Consider the following 10,187-nt stretch of genomic DNA (forward strand, 5'->3'; position numbering starts at 1 on the left):
TCATGAATGATGTGAAAGTGTTTCTAATTAAAGTTAGTTGATAAAAAGGAGCAAAAAATAAGTCATAATTCTGTAGATATTTTCCATGATTCAACTTTGCTTTAAGTTCAAAATTTTGTTTCTCTAAGTTTTTTCAGGACTATTTCCCACACACCGAAGTCCCTTTCCTTCTGGAGTCAGAGCTAACACCTCTATGTTCTTTGGAAGTCATTGGCAAAATCTGCAAAGATCTATCTTTAGGCAGCTGAACTTAAGCTCTGGGATTCAGCATGTCAACTTTATATCTCTGCATATTAATCCTCAAAAAAGTTTATATCTCTGCATATTAATCCTCAAAAGGCTAATTACCTCTACAGATAGCAGATAATATTCTAGTGGTGACAGCATACACCCCTACCTTTCTACCTCAATAACATATTCCTGATAAGACTTTCTATATCTATGGGAAATTTATGAAAAAAATAAAAAAATAGATATACAGATATACATAAAAACAATTGTGAAGTAATAAAACTAAAAAACACAACAAAACAAACAAAAAAAAACCCAGAAGACTCTGAAATACCGTTGCAGAATATGGCTTCACCCAGTGTGAAGCTCTACTATTTGCAAAAGTAGTTGCCTGTGAGTTTTCAGAGACCGGTGGCAGCAGGAACCCTCTTTGTAGGCAGTTTCCCTTGATGCCTGTGCTGCTCTGGGAGATGAGCAAAGAGGACTGCTATTTCCCTGCGTGTTCGAGAAGCAGAATGGCAGCAGCTACATTCCAAGAGCAAAGTACTATGAAAAGATGTTCCCGTTCAGGATTCAAGTCCGAGCTCCTTTTTACATCCACGCAGCACATACAGGCACACTGCCCTCTAATTCAAACAACTCTCCTCCCTCTTCTGATGCTTACCATCATGTGTAAGGCAAGCCAATCCCTTCTCACTCTTCTTTTGCTAAGTTCAATGAGTTTATTTCTCCTTCTGTAATACAGAATCTCTTCCTAAAATACTTCTAGGCTGAATTCATCTTCCCTCAATGCGCATAAGCTGATTTTGACCAGGTAATTCGCAGGAGGTTCCACCAGCTCCTTGTGCTTCCTTTGCGCCAGCCAGAGCACTCTTCTGGAAGGGTTAGCGATGCCAGTATTTACTGCACACCTGGAAACCAGAACATCAGTTCCTGTTCAGGGCTCTTCTCAGGTTCACAGAAGGTTGAGCAGTACAGATGGAAATAGTTTCTTCTTGAACATCCCATATTACATAGGCAGTGGAAAAAAATACAAAACTGTCTTATTCATGTGTTCTGTCAGAAGATATTCTCTCACTGTTGGGAAGCTCTCATCATCAAACACAGTTCATTGTAATGAGTTCAGATAATGATTATGCTTTTTCAAATCTAGTCTTTGGCACTGTACCTTTTAATTGAACTGATACTTTTTTTACTGAGTTATACCATTCTACATCTTACTCAGAAAAATGGCTATTATTATTATGAAATTTGAAATAATAAAACTGAAATACTAAACATATTTCTTCTCACTTTTCCTCTGAGTCCTTTTCAAACAGTTAAAATAAAACCAGTGTATTTGCTGGAAAAAAAATACTGTATTTTCCCTTGCAAAGCACTTCTGTGGCTCTCACTCAGTTTTACTTCAACAAGATAAATGACTGAAATCACAATCCTGTGCTTTCAGAAAAGATAATACCAGCAGGAGCTTCCCCACAAACAGTCAATGATAACAGATTTAGAATGGTGTAAACTGCTCTTCTGTAACAGAGATGGGAAGGCAGCTTTTAAAATGAGTAACATCTTCAGCAAATGAAAGTAGATTTCCAAATATCTAATGTAAATTCCTGAAAAAATTAAAGAATAAAAAGCCTCTTGGATAATGTGGAACTTAAAATTATTGTCTGTTATCATAAATGGATGATAAAAAACTGAAATACTGCATTTCGCCACATAAAAGATTGAAGGAGACAAACGACCTAGGTGGAGCCTTAATTAACTCCTTTTACTAGAGATACATTGCCAGGATAACAGAAGCTCTCAGATATTATATTATCCAACAAAATATCTAACAAAGAGCCACCCACATAAAATTATAGTGTGTGCTTTGTGTGAATCAACACAGACATACCTGCAGAGAATGGTAATGGTTATTACTAACCCAAGACAAAATTTCCTTAGCACATCACTTTTGTCATGAGCACTAGGGCTGGCAAACTTCATGGGAAGCTGGACTGCTTAACAGGTGACACCCACCCAAGAAGGTATAAATAGTGATCAGCAAAGACAGAAAGGATACAGTCTGATCTTCTGCATCTAGCTGTGCAGCTGGCTTTGGGCTTGGGCTTGGATACTTACTGCTTTCACCATGAGCTGCAGCATCAAGAGAACATCTAGCACTTCTTACAGAAGTGGTGGAGGTGGAGGCCTCTGTGGCAGCGGTAGTGGCAGGAGCTCCTCCGTCTCCTCCAGGCGATATGCCTCCTCTGTGATAGGTGGTGGAAGCTATGGTGGAGGTGCATGCAGCATTAGCTATGGAGGGCCCGTGTGTGCTGGTGGTCTTGCTGGTGGCTTTGGTGGAGGCCTGGGAGGTGGCTTTGGTGGCGGCCTGGGAGGAGGCTTTATGGCTGGGGGAGATGTCCTTCTGAGCGGAAATGAGAAGGTCACCATGCAGAACCTGAACGAGCGCCTGGCTTCTTACCTGGACAAAGTGCGAAGACTGGAGGAAGAAAACGCTCAGCTTGAGCAATATATTCGGGAGTGGTACAGGAAACAAGCTCCCAGTGTTTCAAAGGACTATTCCCACTACTACCAGACCATCGAACAACTCCAGAACCAGGTAAGGGAGCCCTGACGAACCAGGCTCCATCTCTTCCGCACTATTCTCACTTGCAAACACTTCTTTCTTCCCTCTGGCAGTGGCTCTATGGGGATGGTGGGTGCTAGCGGACCTGCAGGAAAGCCCCACCAAAGCTTTGTATCTCCTTTCTTCCTCTTCTGGGTGTGCTGGGCACAAGGAGAAGCCACTCCAACTTACTCTTTTGCAGATCATTTCTGCCACTGTGGAAAACAACAAACTGCTTCTGGACATCGACAACAGCAAGATGACTGCCGATGACTTCCGAACAAAGTGAGTGAACCTTGCACGTCTCTTGTGTCTTGCTCATGGACCTCACGAGACGAGGCACTGCCCCGAGGGGACTGACTGAGCCCCCACGTTCTTCTCCTGGCACACAGGCGTAGCAAGGGGGAGGGCTGTTGACAACAGCTGTCAGCTCATCTCCCCATCCCTCTCTCTCTCCTCCGTGTGGCACAGGTATGAGAACGAACTGGTCATCCGTCAAAGTGTGGAGGCTGATATTAATGGCTTGAGAAATCTCCTGGATGACCTGACTCTGGTTAGGTCTTCTCTGGAATCAGAGCTGGAGACCCTGAAGGATGAGCTGATTGCTCTTAAGAGAAACCATGAAGAGGTAAGAGCCAATGATAAATAGCACCTTCAACAAATACTCTTCTGGTCTTTCAGGGTGCCTAACGTTTACCTATCAAGTCAGTTCAGACTTATGCCATGTGCATGTCGTTCCTTTGAACCTCCATATTGCTTGGCTCACTGTCCCTAGCTGAGAAGTGACCTGTACTCTTTGTTCCTCTCTTTGGACTCTCTGCAGGAGATGAGGCAGCTGCAGTCCCAAACTGGTGGCGACGTGAGCGTGGAGGTCAATGCTGCTCCCGGCGAAGATCTGACCAAGACACTGAATGACCTGAGAAACGAATACGAGCAGATCATTGAGAGGAATCGCAGAGAGGTGGAACAGTGGTACGAAGTCAAGGTATGTAGCAATGCACAGAGTGGAGCCTCCTTCTGTGCGAAAGCACGGGCACTCTGGTACCGGGCAGGCAGTACCGGGCAGGCTGCTCACAGGAACAGGAGACCTTTGGCTGCTGTGACCAGAGGCGGCGGCTGGGTGGAACACCAGCCTGCCCCTGCACAGCTCAGGGAATGGCAAGGAGTAAGGCGTTTGGGAAGGACTCCCAGTGGCAAGAAGGGAGCAGGCTGGGTCTGATGTACGACGACTGGGTGGCAAGTCAGAATCTGAGGAGCAATGACTAGGCTGTCTTCCAGCAAGATGGAATTAGAAGGAGAGGCACTGTGGTTATCTTAGTTCTCAGCCAGCAGATCTGCTCTGTGAGGGAGCCTTCTTGCTCAGAAGGGTATTTGGTTTTTGACTCTGGCAGATTGAAGAAGTCAATCAGCAGGTCACCTCTAGCAGTCGGGACATCCAGACAAGCAGCCACCAACTCACCGAACTGAGACGCGAAATGCAGAACCTGGAGATCGAACTGCAGGCTCAGCTCAGCACGGTACGTGGGGCAGGATCGGATCGCTGAGGGCCCTCTCCTCCTTTGAATGGGACACTGCCTCCAGGGGTACGGAGACGTAGCGCTCTGGTCCTAAGCTGCTGCATTCCCACTTTCAGAAAAACTCGCTGGAAAACTCCTTGGCAGAAACCGAATCTCGCTATGGCATCCTGCTGCAACAAATCCAAGGCCAGATTAACTCGGTAGAGGAGGAGCTGGCCAGTATTCGGTGTGAGATGGAGAGCCAGAACCAAGAGTACAAGATGCTCCTGGGCATCAAGACCCGCCTGGAACAGGAGATTGCTCAGTACCGGGCACTGCTGCAGGAGGGACAGCAAGACATTGTGTAAGTATTCTGTATTGGAGCAAGGCAATAAGAAGAAATCACTACATACTCCACTCTTTATACAGACTTCCTGTGTGTGGAGCTATATTAGTATCTTTTTTTTTTTTTCACAGAATAAACCCCCCCCCAGTGTTTTTTTTTTTTTTTTTTTTTTTTTTTTGATGAATTAATTCCTCTTCTTTCACAGTGCCTCTCAAGGAGCTCTCCAAGGAGGTGGAAGGTCCTCCCACTCATATTCTTCTGCTTCCTACTCTCACTCCCAGTCTGGTGACATGTCAGGTAAGATGACATTTTGTATAGTGATGCTCATTACTGCATTATTCCTACTCTGATGACTACAATATATTTGGTCAGAAAGAAGTTTTTTATTTTGGGCTGGGGAAGATTCACAGGTCAGGTAGACCAGGTTTAAGAGAACCTCACTGATTCTGTCACGGAGGAATCAAGGACAAAAGACAAAAGTCTTTTTCAGTCTTCTATCTGAGTGTAAACTGCAAGTAATAAGCTTTATAGGACTGAATATGCTCCTTCACTCATTGAGATACGAAAAATACAGTCCTGAGATAGGCATGAAGGAATCTGAACTTCTCCCACTGCTCTCTCTTGTGCATCAGGAAAGATCTGGTTTCCCCCTAAGATGACGATTTGCTCTTTCTTTACACAGGACAATCAAGAGTGTGTTAAGAGCAACAGCATGGTGATGCTGGCATCCTCCAACTCAGACTCACTGAACTGACCTACGGACAAGCACTTCTGCAGTAGACCTGGTGCAACCAGAGCAATTCTGAAGGCATGCTTGGTCACCTGCCTCATTATCCCTTCTTCCATTCTGCAATGCATGTATTCAACTTGTTTTTCTCAACTCGTTCCTTGTTCAGGGACTTGTATTCTGCTGATAACACTGCCTCTAATAAAGCTTTGCTTCTGTGATGCAAATAAAAAACGTGTCTGAGAATTAATTTAATTTAGCAAACTTTCAGCTTGTGTCTATCTATCAGGCTACCTAATAAAACACAGGTGGTCCTGTTATACTTCGTAGCATACTCTCAGAAAAAAAAAAGATAGATTTTTCTATCTTGCATTAACAAAATGGACAACACGACTCAGTAATGTCGCTAAAGTCACTTATCATAAGCACAACTCTTGAAGGGAGAGAAGTTTGACATATACCAAACTATGCTGACGGTGACTGTCAGAGTCAGATGAGACACACTCATCCATCAGACTACCAGTTTAAAAGCAAGAAGTATAAGCCTGAAAACAGAAAGCCATCCTTTCTCATTCCGGTGTAATTACAAGGCATTTACCACCTTGTTTTCTAATGGCTACTCAGGGGTTGCTTTCCAGTCTCTTACCTTGGTGTATCAAGCTGTTTATTGCTAAATACACTCTAAATGATGTGAGTGAAAGAAGAAAGAAAATGTCAATGATGGGTAATTCTTTAAAGATTATTTAATTATCTGTTAATATACTAAATTATGCTCAGTGCCACTACTATGACTCATCTCAGTTCATTCATCTTTGGCGTTACTCAGCTCATCATAGCTAGAGTTCCTGTGGGAAGATATGACCCAGTACAGGTTGCACCAATATGTATAAGCGTCCTGATATCAGGTATTCCTGTAACTTTGACATCACGGAGAACTACATGTTGCTAACTTCCATTAGGCAATAAAGCTACCAATGTAATGTGCATGCTTCCTTTAGTGTCAAGCACAGAAAACTTTTGTTTTCTGATAGCTTTTTCAATTTAAATACTAATATAATGCCAAGAACCAAATTTTTGTCAACATTATCAAACGGCTGATACCATGTCCTATGAGCAACTGGAGATATGTTTCACCTGCTATACATATTTTCTGTATTTCATTTTTCTGGTTGTTTAAGAAGTTAAAATTTGCAATGAAGTAGGATAAGAGAGTACAATACTAAATTAGAACTGATTTTTTTTACAAATTTTACTTTCTGTAGATCACTGTAGACAGTGAAGCCATGTCTCAATCCATAACTGTGTGCTCAAGTAAATTCACAAAATGAGCCAGTTTTCATCCAACTGCAAGTGCTTGTTGTTCCCTCTTTATCTTACCAAATCTAGTCTCTAGTATTTGCTGTTACATTTAAGTCTGAGGTTATTGTTCTGTTAGAGTAATGAAATCAAAGGTTTTCTCATCGTAAACAACTTAGAAGTGCACTATTTAGGTCAGGTTTTCTTTCAGTAATCTCAGAACTAGTAATTTCAGAACTCATTTCTAAGAGAGTAAGGACTTTGTGAAATAGACGGCAGTATAAAGAGTCTTCAGTTAAATCTGCAAAACCAAAGCCATGCAAAATCGTCAGACTGACAGGAGTGCAGGCACTGTGAAAACCACCAGTGAGTGTAGCAGTATTAGATCACTACTGGAGTCCTGTTGATGACAGTACAACTTCTTTTGCCTATCACCATTAATGTATGAAGAACTAACCCCCAGCTAATCTAGTGCAAAGACCCTCCTGGGGAAAACGTGTGGAACATGCCATGGCTGTGCCAAAAGCACAGCATGCATCACTGCCACATGTGAGGCTGGTAGATGCTCCAGAAACCTTGCAATTATACTCAGTCAGGTATCCTGATACTACTGTCTGCTCCTGCCACTTACTTCATTTCATGCCTATGATTCTTTACAAAAGGTGATTCAGTTACCTGTTGTTCTGAGAAGACCTAGAAGAAAAGAGGACTCTGACAGTGAGGAGTTTACAGTTCCATTAGTTGACACTGATAACGACAGCCCATTACAGCAGGCAGAGAGGAAGAGACAGGGAAAGGATCGCGCTATCGGAAGATCTTCTCTTACCTTGGGAATTACTCATAAAACAACTTTTTTGAAAAGGAAGGAAAGACTACTGGAATTAAAAGTACTTTGAGAAGTCAGGGCACATTTATGAAATTTTCAATAGATGTGAATTACAGGAGAAACAAGAAAGGCTGCTTCAAGAAAAGAGTAACAGAAACTGAGCCTCTGGATGCTGCGTGTTCAAGGTCAAAACTGTTTCTTTTGTGGGGTTTAATGTGTAAAGCAATTTGACTGACTAACAATTCAGACTGGAGAATTAGAATAGTTCACATTTAGCAGGATTTTCTCTATGTCTTCAGATGTGCAAGGCAGAAGATTCTATCTCAATGAATCACCTAAGAGAAAAGTAAGAACAGAATTTGGGGTTATGAAATCCATTCATCTGTGAATAAAATTAAGAGATTCCCAGATGGATGACGCTGAATGGTGATGGGTGGAGGATGAGGAATGCACAGACGGAGCTCCTGATGAAGCTGATGGGAGCAGTACTCCCAAAGTTACCTCACTTGCAGAACAATTAATTCCTACTAAATATTTCCGAGGACTCCTCTCCCTCTTGTGTGACTAAAGACTTATACTCAGCAATGGTATCCTAGTTTTTGTGCAAACCACTGACTACTTTTGATTTCTTTGGCAGTTCAGAGCACCTGTTTGTGGCTCTGCATTCAGTTTCACCAGTGAGTAAACAGTGCTTGGAGAGGCTTTGTGTCACTGTTACTTCAAAGAAACCTTTCGGGTTTATAGATTCATGGAGTGCACTGTAAGCAAAAAGTCTTCCAAGGAAGGTATGATTTCAAAGCTTTAGTACTCTCTTCAACAGCTGAACAGCTGCTTAATCCTCTACAACAGAAAATGTCTCAACTTCTGTCATTGCAAGGATTAGGAATGTTAATGGCACCTAGAGAGACCTGGGTTTTTTGGCTTGTAGAATAAATCAGCGTGTCTGTTCCAAAGAGACTCACAACAGCCATCTTAGGCCAAGGCACTGTGTCCACAACACAGTAGACAAAAAAATCCACAGGAGACATGGAAATGCCCATGAATTACAGAACAGAAAGACTAAAAATGCCTTTGAGATACATTTACAGCCCTGAGCAGAGTTAGATCAGTTGTTAAAAAAAAGAGGGAGAGAGAAACAGAGGCAGAGACAAAGAGGCAAAGCAAAGGAATCTGCTGATGGTATAAAATCACAGCATTGGGAAATAGTTGGAATTGTTGGGTCAGATGCTATGATGCAAAAAGGCCAAGAAGGACATATAAAATCAGCACCTCTGGCATTAATGCCAATCAGCAATAAACAGCTCATAGGGAAGAATAAAGGAGCATTTCAACAATATAATGAGGAAAATATGACTAAGGAATCACACCCTGTGAGAAAATAATTTTTATTTTTTAATAATAATGATTCAGTTTCAATAAAATATGCAAAGCAACTGGTTCTGATGAGTAGATAATTAGAGTGCTACTAATAAAAGAACAATCATACTTACGAAGACCGAAGTACTAAATAATATTCTGTGTATCTGAAAATATGGGTATGGGGATCTAGAAAGAGGGTAAATCACTTTCCACGATTCTTAAGTCAATTATAAAATGCATTAGTGACTTTTATGGGGCTCATTATTATTGTGGATAAGTGAAAATGTTGCTCCAGACTGAAGTACAAGTCATGTCTGAGTAAAATCATAAAATGAAAAAACTGACAAATAAATGAAATAGTAACATAACTTCCAAAGAGGTGAATTCCCATCAAAGCATAACTCTCACATAAAGAAACCACTCGTCTTCTACACTTAAAATTTAAGTTTTCCAAGAGTCATTTAAAGGCAAAATTACATTTCCAAACAAAGGTTCATCATACCGTGTTCTCTTACAGAAGTGTTGCAACCGTGCCATAGCGCCTCTGCAGTGTTAGAGAGACAGAAGACAGAAGGGAAGAGGATCTAAAGGGTCATCGCAGCTGGATCTCTACTGTGTGAGGATGAAATCCCAGTCATAAACAAATCACCTTAAAACTACCTCCCTTTTTTATCTAAAGCCCCCCAAATGGAAGCCTTTTCTAGATCCTTATGTCTCCCATGGATAAAGCCAGATGATTTTAAATGATGACATGATGATCCATACATCTTTATAGAGGACATACAACTGCTTCCTAAATATAACACTACCAAAACATTTTGTAAAGAGAAGTACCATTGCTTGCTCAGAATATTAGCATTTATCATTAAGCATCATGAAACACAATACCCACTACTAACTTTCTTATTAGCATAGGACCTAAATCCTTAAGAGACCATATTTCCAGTAGCAGATGCTGGCAGTTGTGAGGCACAATGAAACCATACTCACACAGAGGGTGCATGAGTTCATATTTCTCCAATTCTGAAACTAAAGAAGGAAGAGTAACTAAGTGGTGTTTTAATCATCACTTTTCAGGACAAAAAACGACTCCAAAGATCAAAGAGGAAGTATTAAAATGAGTCTCACTCACTTTGGAGCCAGCAACATACTATCTGAGACAAAATCTGCACACAGCCACCCACCTGAAATTACAGTGCGTGCTTTGTGTGAATCACAATGCAAACACAATACCTATAGGGAGGGTTGTCCAATATCCCCAAAGAAATTCCCCTTAGCACATCACTTTTGTCATGAGCACT

General features: G+C 41.7%; 1 protein-coding gene across 3 annotated transcripts; it reads left to right on the plus strand.

The window, feature by feature from the left end:
* Positions 1-2,359: 2,359 nt before the first annotated feature.
* LOC134151192 (keratin, type I cytoskeletal 17-like) lies at positions 2,360-5,380 on the plus strand. Of its 3 annotated transcripts, none has more exons than XM_062595549.1 (8): positions 2,360-2,830; positions 3,039-3,121; positions 3,308-3,464; positions 3,660-3,821; positions 4,228-4,353; positions 4,470-4,696; positions 4,884-4,975; positions 5,361-5,380. In XM_062595549.1, the coding sequence occupies exons 1-8, from the start codon at positions 2,360-2,362 to the stop codon at positions 5,378-5,380; spliced, it is 1,338 nt and encodes a 445-aa protein (XP_062451533.1). The 3 variants fall into 3 exon arrangements, with proteins under 3 accessions (XP_062451533.1, XP_062451534.1, XP_062451535.1); XM_062595550.1 differs by having other exon boundaries at positions 4,884-4,913; positions 5,359-5,380; XM_062595551.1 differs by lacking the exons at positions 4,884-4,975; positions 5,361-5,380 and having other exon boundaries at positions 2,456-2,549; positions 2,628-2,830; positions 4,470-4,700.
* Positions 5,381-10,187: the final 4,807 nt, after the last annotated feature.

The sequence above is a fragment of the Rhea pennata genome, chromosome 26 (genome assembly GCF_028389875.1).
Source record: "Rhea pennata isolate bPtePen1 chromosome 26, bPtePen1.pri, whole genome shotgun sequence".
NCBI lineage: Eukaryota > Metazoa > Chordata > Aves > Rheiformes > Rheidae > Rhea > Rhea pennata.